This window comes from Phocoena sinus, chromosome 7 (genome assembly GCF_008692025.1).
Source record: "Phocoena sinus isolate mPhoSin1 chromosome 7, mPhoSin1.pri, whole genome shotgun sequence".
NCBI classification, from domain to species: Eukaryota; Metazoa; Chordata; class Mammalia; order Artiodactyla; family Phocoenidae; genus Phocoena; species Phocoena sinus.
The window spans coordinates 89,785,686-89,805,942 of NC_045769.1; the positions used below are offsets into that span (position 1 = coordinate 89,785,686).

At 35.5% G+C, this 20,257-nt stretch overlaps 1 protein-coding gene across 1 annotated transcript in view; it reads left to right on the top strand.

Moving 5' to 3' along the window:
• LRP1B (LDL receptor related protein 1B) overlaps positions 1-20,257 on the top strand; it is a 1,461,391-nt gene that overhangs the window by 525,772 nt on the left and 915,362 nt on the right. The window contains 2 exon segments of the mRNA XM_032636635.1: positions 4,033-4,290; positions 12,008-12,069. Coding sequence (XP_032492526.1) covers positions 4,033-4,290; positions 12,008-12,069 — 320 coding nt within the window.

Here is a 20,257-nt window from a genome sequence, read left to right on the forward strand (position 1 = left end):
AAGCTGTAAAAATTGGTTTTATTCACTCTGAAAACATTTATTTAACATCAACTATATGTCAAAATCATATTAATATAAGTATATAAAAACATTTTTAGTATATTGACTATGAGAGGAGAAGGATATGTGTGCAAGGATATGGTTATAGTCACTTGGAATTTAAAGAGATATTTTTATGAATCTAGTCAAATGAGATATTTCTTATTTCCAAGCTTCTCTTTTTAATTCTCAGTTTTCTAATCAGTTTTAAAAATTATGACACTGATTAATATAACATGATAGGAAAAAAATCACGTTCTGATTATACAAATCTCTATAACTGTTTGGGAGAGAAAATACTCTTTTTTTATGCTGTTGATAATATGGGTGAAGAGGATGAGGACGGTTTTCCTCCTCCAACATGAATCAGTTGACAGCCTATCGTAGAGGTTTATTCAACTTAAGTCTTGATTCTCTATGCCAGAGTATTGACTGAGTGCTTTCTTGTGTTCCAATCTCTTCTGTGTGGAAGGTTAATATTATTACTTCTCATTAAGTGTTGATGTAGAAAACCCTTTGCCTGAAGTCATCTGATGTGTTTTCTAACTGTTCCTTCAAGGAAACTGTTCATTGACTCTAAGTGTGGCATCTGATATGAGCATCACATTTATTCTTATGAGTCTTTTATCAGCATTGCCAAAGCTAATGATGATTTTCACTTGGCATGTGGAAGCATGTGGTAATAATGCCCACTAGAGAGCAGTGTAGTGCGGGTAGAGATGGATAACCTTTGTCAGGCCTATGCCCCCTTTCATAATGAAGTAGGAAAAAAAAAAGATTTATATCCCTAGCCCCTGATGATTTTTGTGGGTCCTTGTGTTTCAGTAGCTTCTCCCACTCCCATATCAGGCCTTATGTTTTATTTGTCTTACGTGGGAAACCATAGATAATAATTAGCAGAGACACATGAGTATTACTTCAGTAAAGTACATCACAACTAACACTAGAAGTATCCTTCCTCCAGTATGTCATTTGAATTTTAAAAGTCACCATTATTATATCACACCATGTCAATTTATGAAGCACCTGACTTTCTCTCTATTGGCTTTCTGTTTATCTGAAGCTTTAAAATCAGTGGTTGATATGTTTTGCATTAAGATAAGCAACTGACTCACTCAAAAAGCAGCTACAAAAAGCAAATAGATTGATTAGTTGTGTCCAGTAAGCATTGCCTGTGTTGACCATTAATTTATTGTTATCTCAGTTTCTCAAGAGAAACAAAATGTTCCTTCATATTCCAGCCTCTCTTCAAAGAATGTTTATGATACACTTAAATTTACTGACTGGTAGGCAGTTTAGAAATTGTTGTCTACATCTGGACTTCTTATAAGCTTGGGAGTAGTGGTTCATTTTTGAATGAGAGGTGATTTCACTAAAGGTCATTTTGGCTGTCAAATGAAGACCATAAGCACTGACATTAGTGTCAGTATATCTTTGTTAACCTGATAACACAGCTGTCTAAGACTCCTTCCTAACCTGAGAAATCCATCCATGATCCAACAGGCTTCAGGAGTGCCAAGGTCAACTGGAAAACAAACAGAGCTGGTACTGTTGAAAAGAGACCAAGTTTAGACTTCCAAATTAAGGAATGGCAAGGGCAAGTATTACATGATTCAAGATGGCTTTAAGAGATTGAGAGAGGAGCCAGCTGGCTAACCAAGCTCAGATGTAGTCACTTGACAAGGTTACATAAGCAGAGACCACAATTTTACTGATTCTTCTAAGAGAACTCTTTATTATGGAAATAATATTAGTATTTTTGAGACTTATTTTTGTTGGTTTATACCAAGCAGTCCAGGGACAAGTTCACTTCTCCACTGGGAAGAAACTGTTGGGCTATTTAGTTTATAATCTCACTGAGGTTGTACTGTTGTTTACTTTTGTTTGTTTTGTTGTTTTAAGATAAAAAAAAAACATTTAATGCCTTTCTGAAGGCAGAGAAGAATCCTATGGCTTGATTGAAGTAATTTCTTAGGAGTAAAAATTCAAATACTCACGGAAGGCCTTAGGATGTGTTTCAGAGTTGACATTTTAGGCCTGTGAGGGAAGACCCAAAATCATCTTCGTTGGACAGCTCTTCTATCTGAAAGATACACAAGGAGCCTGATATTCCTACTTCCCCAAGAAATGATGAAGACCCTTAAATAATGTGTTCAAAATGTTAGACGTTTAATTATATTAGCCATAGTATGTACCTTTGCTTTTCTCCTACCATTACAGTGTTCAGTATCAGTGTCTTGAATGATCTACTAATGTTTATGAAATCTTCTGAAGAGACAGTATTTCTCTGGATTCCATCCATAGGTTAAGAAATCCAAATTACTTTGTAACGTTTCACAGAATGTTTCTAACAAACTCTACTGTATAAGGGTTCCATGTGTCCTTTGGTCTTATTCAGAAAATTTGTAGTGAATGACCAATAGGTTCCAGACTTTTTATAAATGCTAGAGACAACATCAGCAGAAGTAGAAAAATATACCAGAGAAATAAATAAGATATATACAATGTATGGTAGTGATAAGTGAAAAATAAACTCGGGAAGGTGTACCAAGAGTGTAGGGGCTTGTAGTTTTTTTACAAGATAAAGTGGTAAGAGAAGTCCTCACCAGAACGGTGACATCCAAATAACACCCAAAAGGAGGTCAGCATGTCCAGTCGGCCATTCTGAAATATGATGATTATTCTAGGAAGAAGGAAGAGACTCTGAGATGGCAGCTTACTTGGCTTGTTCACAGAACAATAAGAAGACCAGTATGTGTGCAGCAAGATAAACAAGGGTGGGAGTAGTAAGGAGATGAAGGAAGCGAGGTCAAAGAGTAATGAGAATACACATCAGGTAGGGCTTTATAAACCATTTTAAAGGCTTTGAATTCCCTCTGATTGAAATGGGAACCCTTTGAGGAACTGGGCAGAAGACTTGCTTGATCTGCCTTAACATTTTAAGGATATGACTGGCTATTGTGTTGCCATAGGCTCAGGAAGAGGAGGGCATAGATGGAGACAGAGAAACCAGTTGGAAGGCAGTTGTAATGATCTGGTTGAGATGTGATGGCAGCTTGGGGCAGGATGGTAGTAGGAGTCACTGATGTGTTTGACATCAGAGTCAAAGAGATTTGTTGACACGATGGATGTAAGGCAGCAAAAAGGAGAAGTTGGAGGTTTCCAAATTTTCCTTATTCCCTAATTAGCACGAAAGCTACTCTGAATATGATTATAGAGCTAAACTCTTTCAACACTAATTTTTACATGGGCTTTTACTGTTAACTTTATATGTTAAAGGTGTTGTGATTCCGGTCAATTAGTATGTATTTACCAAAAACTCACCAATCCTAGCACAAGCAAAGATGCATTGTTCCAACAAGTGGTAGTAAACAAGTTTTTTACCTCGAGAATCTTATTTTCCTGACTGTAGAGAAGAAATGTGAAAGGAACTGGTTCAGTGACCAGGATCTAGTCACTAAGGAAATGTGTGATTGTTTGGCTCCAGGGGTCAGTCAGGGAGCCAATGAGCCTGAGGTCACAGGTGCTCTTTGTATGAGGCTGTGAGCTTTGCATGTTCCACTCCAGAGAATCTATTTCTGACCTCACACATCCACTTCAAAAAAGTGTGCCCTTGCTCACAAGGGAAGTCTATAACACTGTATGGAGAGGTCAATCCAGATCCATCATCATTGCTAGAAAAACAACTCACAGCATGTCTTTTATTTACCAACAGTGAAAGCAAATAGCATTGTCCTCATATTTAGACAACACATTATGACTAAGGAAATTAAGAATAGAAATGCTCAGTGGACTATGTTGTCCTTAAAAAAAGGAAGTGATATAGTTACTGAAGCATATACAGGTTACTAAAATATACTTTTGGCAAGGAATTTTTAAAATTGTAAAGATGCGTTAAAAATATAGGAATAACTTTTAATAAGTAATGCCAAATTATTTTTTTAAAAGTGACTCATTTACTGAACTCACTTTCCTCTTTCTGTTTTATTCCAGAACCTACAGATAGGCCTCCTTTGCTGTTAATTGCAAATTCTGAAACAATTGAGGTTTTCTATCTTAATGGAAGTAAAATGGCAACCCTGAGCTCAGTCAATGGAAACGAAATTCATACTCTGGATTTTATTTACAATGAAGATATGATTTGTTGGATTGAATTGAGAGAATCTTCAAATCAGCTCAAATGTATCCAGATAACAAAAACAGGAAGATTAACAGATGAATGGACAATCAGTATTCTTCAATCCTTTCACAGTGAGTTTCGATTTATATTATATGCCACCCGTTAAGGATTTCATTTGCAGACCAGTAGACAGGATTCTTAGATTTTCTAGCATAGCTAATGGCTTTTGGAAAGCTATATATGCAAGTATGAATGCACTTAAATAAGTATATTCCCTACGTGTTTTGCATATACACACATATACACAAGAATTGCACTGTTTATGTAAGCGGTACATTGAAGGGTTAATTTTAATTCTTTATTTAATGCTTATTGCAGTATCACCTAGATGAGAACTGTGATTTTTCACTGAATGATAGTTCACAATGTGATAGTGAAGGTAGGATTAAAAAACAACAACCACAACCAAAAACAAGAAACAGATTTGATAATTATAAGCTCTTCAACTGTAGTGTTTGTTAAAATACCTTGAAAACTATTAGTTTTATGCTAATTGGTAACAAGTACCTGTGTTTGTTGACTTTTTCCCTAGTAAATCAGAGTTTTTGTATATCTTCTTCCTAAAGAGTAATTTGTAATTTGTGATTCACTTGATTTCTCATGTCAGAAATTCACAAACTATTAACTGTCTTTCTCTTTCTGTATATCACATTGTCACACGCACATACATTCCCCCCCTCACTATTCTGCTCTCTACCCCTCCCACATGAGAGTATAAAAATTTATTTGTGCTTGCCTGGGGAAACAGTATGCATGAGAATTTCAAGATGTATTCATTTATTTTATGATTTACAGAAAAAACTTATTCTTACAAATGCTACCAATATAAAACTTGGTAGAGAAATGAAGGAAATGTACAATCAAGTTAAGAAGAAAAAAAAAGAGTGCTGTGATAGAATAAATTTAGTTTTCAGATGTTGAATGTTTGGTGATTTGAATTCAGTAATCATATTTTATTGATGTTTGTGATGTACAGTTTCAGGGACTGGTTATTGATCCTTATTAAATGTAAGAAAATAGTACTATGTAATGTTTGAAAATTATGATTAGATTGAATAAAAACAGTGGCAAAGATTGTAAGAAAAATGGAATATGAAGTGAACAGAAGTAAATGTTTAACAAATAGAATCCAACATTTTGAAGATTTTCTTAACATAATTAAAATAATTGATAAGGTCATTTATTGTGACAGTGGACCAAAAATGCCTAGTGAAAACAGTGGACACTGTCTATTTCAAGGATTCCATGGAGAAATGATAATTCATAATAAACAGTAAATAACTATTGGTAGTAGCACAAGGAATGTTTCTGTGTGATTTGAGTATTTCAGACATTGGCTCAGCCAGCAGTTGAAAGTCATTTGAACAAAAAGACTCTGGTTTCTGCCATGTTAGTGATTACCTTAACTAATCCAAATGTATTTCTCCCTAGCAAATGGAATACTGGCAGTCAGATTGCTAGAATATTCACTAGGTCATCAGGTAAAATTATTTTCCAAGTTTACTTAAGCAACTTTTTTTATACATTTAATATGCCCTAATAATAGTAGTAATCCTTTCTTTAATATGTATTTTTAAACAACTTTAATAGTACATCTCAGATTGGTTAAGCAACTCTACATTAGAATATTTGTAGAAAATAATTCAGAACTTAGATTTCATGTGATTTATAAACAATTCTTGGCAAATCTAGAAAAATAGAGATTGATTTTGTTAGGTAGTTCACTAAAATGATGAACAGACATTCATTTTGAACTATACAAAATTAATGCAATGGAAACATCTTAATTAGAATAAATAGTTGTTAATGAAGTCGGATTTAAGCCATGCAATTCCAGTCACTTTAGAAAGAAGTGATTAAATGTGTGGAAGTAATACAGTGATGGGAGTGGGACAGAGGTGTGAGCCGGGCTGGCCTCCTCTATCATTGCTTGTAAGCCATGTATTTTATCAACATGTCACAGGACAGCTTCCAATGGGCTCTGCATTCACCATGACAATTTGTGAGTTGATAATGAATTTTGAATATTCTTTGCGTATGTAATTACTTAAAATCTCTGTTGTACCATATAAGCAAAAATAATGAACTGATGGGAGTATGCCTGAATACCTGTCACTAGCCACTATTCCAGAGATTATCTCTTTAGGTTTTCCTCCCTCGTTATCTTTAGATACTTTTCTCTGAATTTACCTGAAGAAAACATTCTTTTTTGGAAAAAAATAAAACTTTTATTTTTCAAAGTATTACTATGAGGAGAATCATTACAGGTCAAACCGACTTTAAATTTAAATTTTACATAATATTTTAGTAAACATCTTATTGCAATATTAAAATTTTTATGGCATATCTCATCTCACTGGATACCCACCACATCTCTGTGGAGTATGCAGGAGAGATACTCTTCCCATTTTATAATAGACACAATTTTAACTACAGAACTAAGATGTGTTAGGCAATACTGAATGGCTAAAAAGAAGGCAGAGATAGGACATCTAAATCCTATGTTCTTTCTTCTACATTAACAAAGGCAAATACAGGTCCCTTCAAAGAATTTCCCAAGTCTAGCACAAATAATCATATCTACAACTTATTAAATGTGCTAAAAGACTACATGCAATAGAGAGGCATTATTAGTCCCCTTATTCTGAAGGGAAAAATCGAGACTCTGAATTTGGGCCAGACTTCCTAGCCTTTGCTACACCGCACTGCCCCAGGGGTCTCAACTTTTGTTTTTCATTTCAGACAGCCAAAACAATCAGGTACACTAACATTAGTAACAGTGGCTCACAAAGACAGTGTCTACATGGGAGAGAGGTATAAGAATCTTGGAAGGGGGTGGACAAGATGAGTTGTACCAAGACCATGTCATTTGAAAAGGCCCAACACATGATTCTGATATGGCCACCTAGGGAGGCCTACCTTTAATACTGAGAATCATGTCTAAGCAATATTGTGAGAGAATGAGGAAGACTGATAATAATGTGCTCAGTAAACTATATTGACAAAAGGAACACTGGGGAAAATGCTAGAGATTATATTTTGAATTGAATTCATTCTTCTTTATAAAGCTACTTGATATTTATTAGCTAGTATTTTTGCCTGAAAGTTACAAAATACTAGATTTTGAAGAAAATTTTGGAATTAAGTGTTTTGTGAGCAAAATTTATTCTCCAGGGATTCACGTAAAGTACATTTACGACAACTAATTATTTCTCCCAAGTTTTTCTTAGGGAATACTGTGGTAGGAGCACAGATACCTAAAATCAGCAAAAGTGATGGGATTCCTAACAGTAGTGATGCTCAGCTATTTTCCTCAGGACAAAGTGCACAAAGATGATTGAGACAGATAAGATTATTTTCTGGGTGTATCCCTTATTAAGGAAGATGATTCAGGACCAATTGTTCTCTTCCAGGTATATAGTAGATACTTTCATTCTGTTTTTATGTATATTCAGTATTCTGCAAAATTTGAGTATCACTATTAGGATTCTAATGTAGACTTAACCAGCTTGTCTTCATCCATTCATGGGCTCAGCTACAGTCTAGCAGAGTGTGCCAGGCCAAAAACTATAAAGGATTGCTTATTCTTTATACACTTTGCTTCTGAATTATCCCCATTCACTGGCTTTTATCTTTCTTTTATTTGGTCTGTTTCGATATCAGCTTAACTCATTTTCCATTTGAACCTCTGCCTTGATCCTTGATTGGATAATTTTTGGATTCACTTTACCCATGTCTTTTCTCAACCCTACTTCTTTCTCTTGAGTTAGCAATTCTCTAATAATCATATAATATTAACAGATGACATTTACTGAATGTTTATTTTGTGCATTAATAATTATACACATATACCTATCACAAAAATTATATATGTATACTGTATAAAATAGTTTATAGATAAGACAATGAGCTTAAATAAATGTAATACTTTTTTAATTTAAAGGAAACCTTGACCTCTTAATCTCAATAGATACTGAGTAATGGCCTTTCTTAATTGTGCAGTATTCCCTATTTGCTTCTACCCAGCCTAGGAATTTCATAGCCTTCAGTGCTTCACAAGCATCCTCCATCAAGTTATGACTGGACAAAAATGACCAGGCTGTGTCCCTACTGTAAATACAAGCATAGCAGGCATAGTCTTGGGACAAAATAATCAACTTACAAGAGTAGAAAGGCTAGATTCAAATAGTGTCAGCTCACAGTGAGTTTGCAGTTTACAAGATGATCATGGAACTTTGCAGCAACATCCTAAGATTACACAGTATCACAGAATGGTATAATCATCATAGAAACTTGACATGCAGTATTCAAGCATATGACTTGTAAATAATGTATTTTTATGACCTTTCCTCTGCAATTATCTTTCTCCATCTGATTGGAGAAAAGTCATTCACATTGTTTTAATTTGCCTTTATATGATTACTAGTGAAGTTGTCCACTCCATTGTGGACTCATATGTTCACGTCAATCTCGACACATCTGCTTGAGTGATCATACTGCTCCATTGCTTAAAATTAAAATACAAAATATTCAGGGGCTTCCCATGTATCTAAGGAAAAAATGAAACTTCATTTTATGGCTTCTCTGCCTCTACCTTGCCTCTCCCCACTCAAATCACATGTTCCATCTAAAAAAAAAAAATACTAGCACTTCCTTTAATGCACTTTGTTTTCTCATGTCCATGTGCGTTTGTATATGCTGGTTCTTCACCATAGGCCATAGTTGTCATTTCCTATAATCAAGTATCTCTTACTCATGTTTTAAGGTATAATATCCTTTCCAAAAGTTTTTCTTTTGAGCTTAGCAGCCCTTCCTATGTGATCCTGGGACATCATAGTACAAATGCATTATATTTTATTTGTGTGTTTACCTGTCAGATTACCAAATAAAGGGTAACTACTTTAAGTTTAGGATGTGTGTTTTATTCATCTTGGAATCAGATTTCAGCCAAACGCCTGTCTGTTCTAGAATAAACATAGGTAATAAGTAAAGGATGAGGGTGGAGAATTAGACTGGAGAAGGGTAAGACCAACTTCTGGAGAGACCATGCCAAATCACTACTAGAGACATGGGGAAAACCAGTCTGCATTATGGCTAAGTAAGATCTTTTCTGTGTCTAGATAATAGCCTCACATGTGAATCTTGGTGTCCTTGAGATATAGGTTTGTTCAGCAGCTATTGGCTTTTATTTGGGTTCAATCTCTGACTTCCCCAGGGTCAGTAAGTTTGCCTATAGATTTGTTTTGGAACCTAACCTCGATGACAAATGGAAAAAACTTGATCCAGATCTGTTTGAGTCTCCCTACCCCCCAAAGCAGTTGTAATTAAACGTTAGTGGAGCCAAAGGTCTTAAAATAGAGGTCAGTTAATTCTTAGCACAGGAACAAAACAGAACAACACATCTTGTAATCTTAACCTTTCTCCTCCCCTCAGTCTGATTAGACATTTTCTTAAGAAGGAGGTTCTACTATCTTATATTTATGTCCTTAGATGCGTCAAACAGTAGATGTGCTTCCCATCTCAGTCCTGTATACTTAGTTATTATCAAGGCCCCAAATGTTTTTGGGGTAAGCAGTAAAGAGCAAAGTCAGGATGTTCTTTGTATCTCTCAACCTCTGAGAAGCCCTGTTAGTTACCTCCACCCTAGAAATGTATGCATTTAATTCTTTGTGAGAGACAAAGTATAGTCAGCAATTAATCAATTTTGGTTTTAGCATTTCATTAGAGAAAGTTCAAAAATTGGGCAGCTCTGAGCTCAGGAGAAGAGGAAATGGTGATGACCATCCTAATCTTATAAATTAGTGAGATTTTTTTATTAAATAAAATGAAAATGAGAGACATAAAGGGAAATGAAAGAAAATAAAAGAATATTTTCTGATCTATATCTCCCACTCCAAAACAGAAAGTCGTGTTGTTGTTTTAGCTGTGTAGAATCCAGACTTTTTGATCAGCATATTTTGTGGACATCTAAATTTTGCACAAAAATCTTGGCTATAGAAACTAGTCTTATATTATTCCCTAAGAAACATCTGAGAAGAATCCAAAACACATCATCCATATAAGAAGGATATCATAAGTATTTATTCTCAGAGATACATTTTTATTTAACTGCTGTTTGATAAGCAACTGGATGTTTTATTAAACTCTTTATACTTCTTAAAAGTTCCTCATCTTTTATTTAGCATATTTATATGGAAACATAAAAATGACTTTTTCTGAGACATGGCTGCTGTGTGTGTGTGTGTGTGTGTGTGTGTGTGTGTGCATGTATGTGTAGCTAGTTATTACAATACATGCTTGCTGGGATCTGGAATTTTAACAAAGTGATCAGACCGTCCACTGAGAACTCAAAAAAAAAAAAGACAGTTAAAATTAGCAAAGATGTTGATCTGAGGACATATTTCCAGAGAATTTAAAAAATTCTTCTGATACCATATGCTCAATGCTGTATTAAATTATTCGTTGATTTTTTTATATTAACATTACATAAATTTATACTTTGGAATAAGTAATCTGTTCTAATTGACAATCAGTACAGAACCATAAAATGCCATCCCGAATGCCTAGAAAAGAAAAAAAAATTTTTAAGTCTGCGTACTCTGTTACTCTACAAATTGGTCTTTATTGTTAATTCAGTTGCCAGACTGGAAATAACTCAATTACTATATTATTGTCGTTTGGCGACATACTTGAAATTAACCGAAGCAGAAATTAGAGATGTGCTAAGCTTCAATTGTTCATATTCATTTTTTCTATGAATTTGATAAAATATATTTCACACACACACTAAATATAAATATACTCCCCTCCAGATTTTGCTGTTTGCCATGTAGAACTTTTAAATAATTATTCTCATAGTATGCTTTGTCTAGATCCACATTTCTGTTTGTTTTATTAATGGATTTTAATTATCACATTTCTGTTTTATTAATGGATTTTAATTATCAAAGTGGAAATTTTTTCATGATCCCGTTACAACGCCATATACCAGGTAGAACATGATGTTTAGCAGTTTACTTTATCTACCAACCTGAAACTTGGAAAGTAGGATGCTCTTTTCATCGTGAATAACTCATGAAATACATTTGGAATCCATGATGTATACTCACTCAAACTGGTATTTCTGTCTTGGTCAACTTTATCTTGGTAGAAGAGAGAAGGAAGTAAGGGAAGAAGAGAAAAGATATGGGAAAAAGAGAAATTATCACTTTTTTGGCAAGTAGACTAGTAAAATAATTTCTTTTTTTTTTTTTTTTTTTTTGTGGTACGCGGGCCTCTCACTGTTGCGGCCTCTCCCGTTGCGGAGCACAGGCTCCGGACGCGCAGGCCCAGCGGCCATGGGTCACGGGCCCAGCCGCTCCGCGGCATGTGGGATCCTCCCGGACCGGGGCACGAACCCGCGTCCCCTGCATCGGCAGGCGGACTCTCAACCACTGCGCCACCAGGGAAGCCCGTAAAATAATTTCTGACTTAATATGTATTTGATAATTTTTCACTTTAAATATAATAGTGTCATAGTGTATTTTCCTTTTATTTTGTTTTGCTTTTTCTTAAGGGATTTATGCCAAGTAAAATGAGCATTGTTTTCTCATATTTCTTGGCCATCAGAAGGTTTTAATCTTGTCAAGACATTTACAATATATTAGGAATTTATCAAATCTAAAGGCCGTGAGTAGTAGGAGACAAATTAAGCAACGTAACTAAGCAAACTGGCGTGTATAGGATTTCAGTTTTTGAATAAGATTCTTGTTTTCTTTTCTTTTCTTTTTTTTTTTTTTTTTTTTTCAGGCTGTAACGTCTGTGACTTACAGATTTTCTGTAACACTCGGCTTTGTATTTTCCTCACCGTGGTATTTGGGATGAGTTGATATGGTCCTAGCTCTGTCATTAACTAGCTGTGCGACCTTAAATAATTTTAAAATGAAATCACTTGTTCACACAATAGCTGGAATCCCTGCCAGATCTAAACATACTTTCCCCTTCCATTCCCTTCTGTTTGATATTCTTGTTAATTTGCAGTATGCCTGTGTCTTTGTGTGCATGTGTGTCTTCCTCTCACCTAATTACTCACAACAGGTATATTTTAATCATTGTATAGTACTCTTCTCTAAGATATGTTCCTTGGGACACAAGTTTTCCTGGACATTCTTGGAAAGAATGAGTTTGTGGTCAAATGAGTTCAGGAAGTTTTGCATCTGTATACCCTTATTGGAGATTTATATGTATATTAGCCTATTAAAGATTCTGTGGAGTCCTTCTGTAAAGTACCTATTTTACTTTGTTTAGCTCAGGATTTCTTTAATTTCCTTGAGTACTGGACATTTTATTGGTATTTTTCTGGGTATGTCTGTGAGTGCATTTCTATGGGTGTTTGTTTCTAATGACATGTTATGAATATGTTTATGTGTCTAATACATATTCACACTCCAAATATCTAGTGTTTTATATTATCCACTTTGAGAAATATTGTTTTAGAGGTCTTATGGAATATCACTCATATTGTATCCTCCTACCACTTTTTACTGTCTCTGTGGCTAAACCTGTAACGTCGGTGTTTACAAGGAGATATAGAGAATTACTGTAATAACAGTTTTCTAGCTATCTCTTCCCAAGAGCCCAACTACTTTTAGTTTATACCCAGAGGGTTATGAGAGTTATAGGATCCATATACCACAAGCCCTGAGACTGTGGTGACAAAACCAGAGACCATTTCAGAACTGGACCTTAGAGGAATTAGTTATGCGGCAAAGATTTGGTCATGTGTGAAATTCATGCCAGGAAAGAGCCTAGCTAAAAGATGACTGTAGTTGATAATGGTAACAAAGAGTGTGTTCTGGAACTAACTTAGAATTGCAGCCAGTGTCAAGTAATTCCAATTTAATTATAACAATTTTTCCATGAGCTGCATAAATGTATGGTGACAGAAACTCTTAATGGTAGAACAACGGTGTCAAGTGATGAGATGGTCATGTAGATGGTGAAGGATTTTTTAAATGATTATGAAGTATAAATCTAGATTAAAATATATGCATATTTTAAATATGTATATGTATATTAAAATATTCTGTAAGTCTTTGTCATGTTTTTTTTTTTTTGGCTGAGTTGGGTCTTCGTTGCTGCGCGCAGGCTTTCTCTGGTTGCAGTGAGTGGGGGCTACTCTTTGTTGCAGTGCGCGGGCTTCTCATTGTGGTGACTTCTCTTGTTACGGAGCACAGGCTCTAGGCGCGTGGGCTTCAGTAGTTGCAGCACGCAGGCTCAGTAGTTGTGGCTTGCAGGCTCTAGAGCGCAGGCTCAGTAGTTGTGGCACATGGGCTTAGTTACTCCGCGGCAGGTGGGATCTTCCCAAACGAGGGATTGAACCCATGTCCCCTGCATTGCCAGGCAGATTCTTAACCACTGCGCCACCAGGGGAGTCCAGTCTTTGTCATCATAATGACAACATTTACTTGGTAAAGTTATATAAAGTCTCTTGACAACTTTTGTTGTTTTAATGTAAGAATTAACCTATATCATTTTAATCTCGCTGTTTTAAGGTATTAGTGAAGAGATCTATCTATCTATCAAGTACAATTATTCAGTCCAGTTTCACTAAGAAAAAGCAGGTAGTTATACTGTATATCCAAAACTGAATGGTAGGGAAAGGCCTATGTGCTACTAATCAACGAGACTAATTTTCTAACAAATCTATGGTTTAAAACATGTCCAACAAATGTACTAGAGAGTACATAAGAATAACAAAAGAAATATTACTTTTTTGTGTGTGACGGTCATAAGAATAACATTATTATTCTTATAACCAAAGAAGATTCTATTTAAAATTTTTATGTTGTTGGGAGATTCTATTTTGTTTATTGAAAATAACAACAACAGCAACAGAAACCTTGTGGCTTGATAGAACAGTTCAGCTTGTCTGAACTGGTCAGAATAACTTAGTATCCATATGAAACACCTCACTTGGCCTTAAGACTTAGTTTGGTTGTTTGTATTATTTAAAAATATTTTGTTAAATTTTTTGGAGTCATGAAAGGTGAATGAATTCAAAATTATTATAAAATTTTAGAGCTTTGAGGATTTGATTTGTAAGAAGGGTATAACTTGAGTAAATTAGAACTATCATAGTTACCGCTACAAAAATTTTGAACTTGAAGGGGTACGTTATAATTGTGATTACTTATGCAAAACGCCATTGGCAATTACATCAGGTATTTAGATAATTTGTGCAAAAAAATGTTTGTTCCTAAAATGAAGATAATTGAGACAACATGTTCCTAATGTATGAAGTATGCAAATGATCATCTCAGTGTTACATTCCATTCTATGTGTTTAGTCTGAGCTTCTGTTTCTGAGACTCTCAGTTAATGTCGTTCTTCCTATGTCCATGGGATGATATTCACACAATATACATGGAGTATCAAGGTAATTATTTTGATAAATTCAAGCTGGATCATTTGTGTTTTTCAAATTTGTTCTCTTGAATTATGGGAATTTATTTTTTGTACTTCATATTGAATGTTGTACCTGATTTATTTCTAAGCACATTATATAATGTTAAAAGTATTGAAAGATGACTCTAGTCATATATATATATATATATATATATATATATATTTATATATACAACAAATACTTTATTAGAGCTTTTTGTCGAGCCTTTAACAAGACATTACTTTAAGATTAATAATATTGATATTTTGGCATGGTCATAGATTAAGTGATATTAATATGTGAAAACCAAAGTTTTAAAATATGTATATTTTTCAATTCAAAATTGTACCTAAGATAAGGTGGGGGTTGAGCTATTGTGTAATGTATATGCCTTATATACACCTCTTAAATTCTTATATACACCTCTTAAATTCTTAAAATATGAGTTATTTCAGAATTTACTGTTGCAGTTATTTAGTTTAGTGTATGTGGATTTCAGTGTGAGTTAAATATTCAATACTTCTGAATGCTGTGAACTGTATCTTTCACCCTAAAATTCATATGTTGAATCCCTAATCCCCAATATCATGGGATTTGGAGGTAAGGCTTTTGAGAGAGATTTAGGTTAAAGTCATGGTAGTGTAGAGCTCCTATGATGTGATTAACACCCTTGTAAGAATAAGACGTGGCCAGAGTTCTCTCTCTCTCTTCCATGTGAGGTTATACCAGAAGGTGGCTACCTGAACCATGAAGAGTCCTCACCAGACATAGAATCTGCTGGCACATTGATGTTGGGCTTCTCAGCCTCCCAAGCTGTGGGAAACAGATGTTTATTGTTTAAGACACCCAGTCTATGGTATTTTGTTATAGCCTGAACTGACAGGCTGTTATATTTAAAATGAAAAGAGAAGACATTCTTCTTTCATTCTAAACATATATTTCTTTCCTAATGTACCTATCTGGAGTGTCATGGGACAAATCCCCAGAAAAGTAACACTCTGCCTCCATTTGTATAAGTCTTAGGTTACCTTTAGAATAAAATGTCTGAGGTGGAGAACTGTAAACTTGTCATTGCTGGACTAGCTTAAATCCTCATTTCTTCTGTGTCATTCCTCAATTCAGAGATGCCCTAATATCTTTCAGGATGTCTCAGTGTGACTCCTAGAAATAATTTCCACTCGTGTCAAACAAATTAATCACTTGGTGACTGGTTTTCATCATTGGATTTGACTCTTAAAAAAGAAAAAGCAATGCAAAGGCATTAATTGATTTTTATTATGTATATGTCTCCACATAACTCATACCATTTCATTACCATTATGCAACTGACCCTAACAGTAGAGTAAGTTTAATATCTGAAATGTTTGCCAATAGCAAACATGGCTGAGAAAGCATCCTACAAATATTTGGTCTTTGGGCTTCTCAATTGATACTTCTTTTACTAGGCCCAGTGCAAGTGATAACATTGGTTTAACTGAACCTCGCTTTAATAACAGAATTAATCCACTAAAACTACATCAGTACACACTCTTATTCACTTATTGTACACTCGAACTCATACCTAGGGGAAACATCATTTTCTACTTGTGCTTCAGATTCTGGGTCTATAACTTGGGTAGGTTAAGAGATATGACAACTATGAATAATAAACAATAAAATATAGTATATATTATATAATATGTTATATAATAATTGAATAATATAAATATATAATAATAAGAATCAATTAAAATTCTGTTTTTTTAGAGACATGAATCAAAAGGTGAAAGGTAATCTAAAATAATCTAATATATGCCAACAGAAGTAGTCTAGATAACTAGTAGTCTCAGAGACAAATCAGGGCCAAGGTGTCAGTAAATTCTTATTTAAAGGACAGGAATAAGAGCCACAAAGTTACCTGACTCTGATGGTCATAAAATGATTCTTGGTATGAATAGAAAAAAAAGAAGGGCTCCAGAAGTCAAGATGTGGCAGTTTTAATGCAAAAGTGGTTATGGTGCTATTTTATCCTCAGTACAACATTGTCTGTTCATTCTTCTGATCTTTGCTTTATTATCTCTTCTTAGTCACTCAGGCTCACCAGTCGTCATTATTCTTCCACCCTGTTATATGGCACTCTCATCCCTCGTACTACTGTTGCACACCCTGGGTCTTCATACCTTCAGATTATTAGCGGCCTAATTGCCCTTTCTTAAAATTACTCCTCCACATTAAATGATACCTCTCCTTCTTGTATACATCTTTGCTGGGTAAAGGATAGTGATTTGCCAAATTTGAACTCACAGGTAAAATCAAGGAAAATACCACAGCTGGTTAAAGAACAGGGCTTCCCTGGTGGCACAGTGGTTGAGAATCTGCCTGCTAATGCAGGGGACACGGGTTCGAGCCCTCGTCTGGGAAGGTCCCACATGCCGTGGAGCAACTAGGCCCGTGAGCCACAGTTACTGAGCCTGCGCATGTGGAGCCTGTGCTCCGCAACAAGAGAGGCCGCGATAGTGAGAGGCCCGCGCACCGTGATGAAGAGCGCCCCCCACTTGCCACAACTAGAGAAAGCCCTCGCACAGAAACGAAGACCCAACACAGCCATAAATAAATAAAAATAAAAAAAGAGTTCCAATTTCAACGGTCCGCTACTCTTACAAATTCCCATAATCAGAAAATGCAAACTTATAAAAAAAAAAAAAAGAACAAAGGAGCTGTGACTTCAGATGACTCCTACACTGACTGATGTCGAGGTGGAAGCACAGATTTTAGGCAAGAGGTTCTTGAGCAAAGGTTACTAGGAATAGAAGAGCCATATTGATTTGAAAATATTTATTGGACACTTACCATGGGGTAAACACAATTCTAGGCTTCAGTAATATAGCAGTGAACGAGCCATACAGTATCCCTGATCACATGGGGCTTATTCTAGTGTGGGGAGATGGTGAACTACTAAATAATTAATTTTGATCGATATGACAACTCCAAAAAAAAAATTAAATGATGGCAATGATATTGACTGGTGGAAATGAGTCATTGTGTCTGTTGGGGGATGTGGGGTTGTTGGGGGGGCATGGTCTTCTCAATATCCACTGGTCAAGGGAGACCTTTCTGGGAACTAACATTTGAGCAAATACCTGAATAAGGGAAAGGGCAAAGCCGTGCACATTCAGATACTCTCTTTTCTTGTACATCAGGTACAGAGGTCCTAAGGAGGAAGCTTTCTTTGCAATTCAAGAAAAATTAAGGATGTCGGTTTAGCTGGAGTAAAGTGAGCAAGGAAGATATGAGTTAAAAGGGAGGTTTAGAAGGCTTGTAAACCACACTAAAGACTTTGAATTTTATGCTAAACATGGGGGAGGTCATTAGAGATTTTTCAAAAGAGGACTGATGTTTTGGAAAACAAGAATACAGACTCAAAATTTAGAGAAAAACCTGTTGTTCACTAAAACTGTGCAGAAGAAACAATAACATAATGGAAGTTGGTAGCCCACTACACCTCATTTCCTGGGTGGCCTTCCTGGAAAGTGTTACAGAGAGAAACACTCCGTAGAGTTTTGACTTAAAATTGAGCTACAGTTTAGTAAACTTAGGTATTTATAAAAATATCAGTGATGCTACCAAATGTAAAATAGATAGCTAGTGGTGAGCAGCCGCATAGCACAGGGAGATCAGCTCGGTGCTTTGTGACCACCTAGAGGGGTGGGATAGGGAGGGTGGGAGGGAAGGAGACGCAAGAGGGAAGAGATATGGGAACATATGTATATGTATAACTGATTCAGTTTGTTATAAAGCAGAAGCTAACACACACACACACACACACACACACGCACACACACACACACAATATCAGTGATGTGCTTTTGAAAACATTCATACAGGAGAGTAAATCCCAACAGTCCATCAGTTTGTTAAGACATGTCTTAGCTGGCAATCAAATGTAACATAGAACTCAGACTATAAAGAATGGTGTTTTCTTTTTTGCTGACATGATATAATTTGTGTTTTACAATGATCACTTTGGGTGCTCTGTGAGGATTGTTATAGTGCACCTAAGAGGGAAATAGAGAGTCAGTTAAGTTATTGTAGCATCCAGGGGAGAGAAGGTAATGTCTTGAGCAAGGAAAGTAAGAGCAGAGATGGAAAGAAGTGGACAGTTTCAGATGAAGGCCTTAAGATTGCCTGATAGATTTAATATGGGGTGAAGTGGGAAGAGATAAAAATAGAATGAAGGATGAATCCATTTGAGTTACGGGTTGAAAATAATATTTTGCCTAGTGGGAAGAAGACACCTCTGTGTAAACTGTTTTTGTTGTTTTGTTATATTGAGAGAATAATAACACTGGAATATTTTCTAAGTGCGTCCACCATAGGAAATGATTGACTTGTAGCTTGAGATAGAGGAAGGAATTGAGAAATAGTGGAACAGGGAAGTTACAGATACCTGATACTGCTCACCATCCCATGTCAGAAACACCTCCTTTGTCATTTTTCATAAAGACATATACACAGATTGTATGTAGAACTTTGTGGCTACTCCTATCAAAAACTGATACTCACTTGGACTACATTTCATGTATTTAAGAAATTGGAACAGAGCTAGGAAGAGGCAAACTTTCCTTAAAGGAAAAGAAAAGGGCTCTGTAACATGCCACAGATTCTGTTCCTGATTAAGGGTGTACCTGCCCCCCATACACCCAAATTGAACTTTTTTTTTTTGCACTTTTAAAAGCAGCTTTATTGAAGTATAGTTTACATATCATAAAATTCATCAAGTTTAATTATAAAATTCAATGCTTTTTACTAAATTTACAAAGTTGTGCAGGCATCACTACAATTCAGTTTTTTTTTTAAGATTTTTAGAAATTTCATGTAATGTCTGACACATTTATATTAACATATTTCCATACAAATAACCCAAAGAAAGTTTAGTATTAGTTGGGGTTTTTTTGTTTGCTTGTTTTTTTATACTGCAGGTACTTATTAGTCATCAATCTTATACACATCAGTGTATACATGTCAATCCCAATTGCCCAATTCAGCACACCACCATCCCGACTCCACCTTGGTTTTCTCCCCTTGGTGCCCATACGTTTGTTCTCTACATCTGTGTCTCAACTTCTGCCCTGCAAACCAGTTCATCTGTACCATTTTTCTGGGTTCCACATACATGCGTTAATATACAATATTTGTTTTTCTCTTTCTGACTTACTTCACTCTGTAGGACAGTCTCTAGATCCATCCACGTCTCAACAAATGACTCAATTTCGTTCCTTTTTATGGCTGAGTAATATTCCATTGTATATATGTACCACATCTTCTTTATCCATTCGTCTGTCAATGGGCATTTAGGTTGCTTCCATGACCTGGCTATTGTAAATAGTGGTGCAATGAACATTGGGGTGCATGTGTCTTTTTGAATTATGGTTTTCTCTGGGTATATGCCCAGTAGTGGGATTGCTGGATCATATGGTAATTCTATTTTTAGTTTTTTAAGGAACTTCCATACTGTTCTCCATAGTGGCTGTATCAATTTACATTCCCACCAACAGTGTAAGAGGGTTCCCTTTTCTCCACACCCTCTCCAGCATTTGTTGTTTGTAGATTTTCTGATGATGCCCATTTTAACTG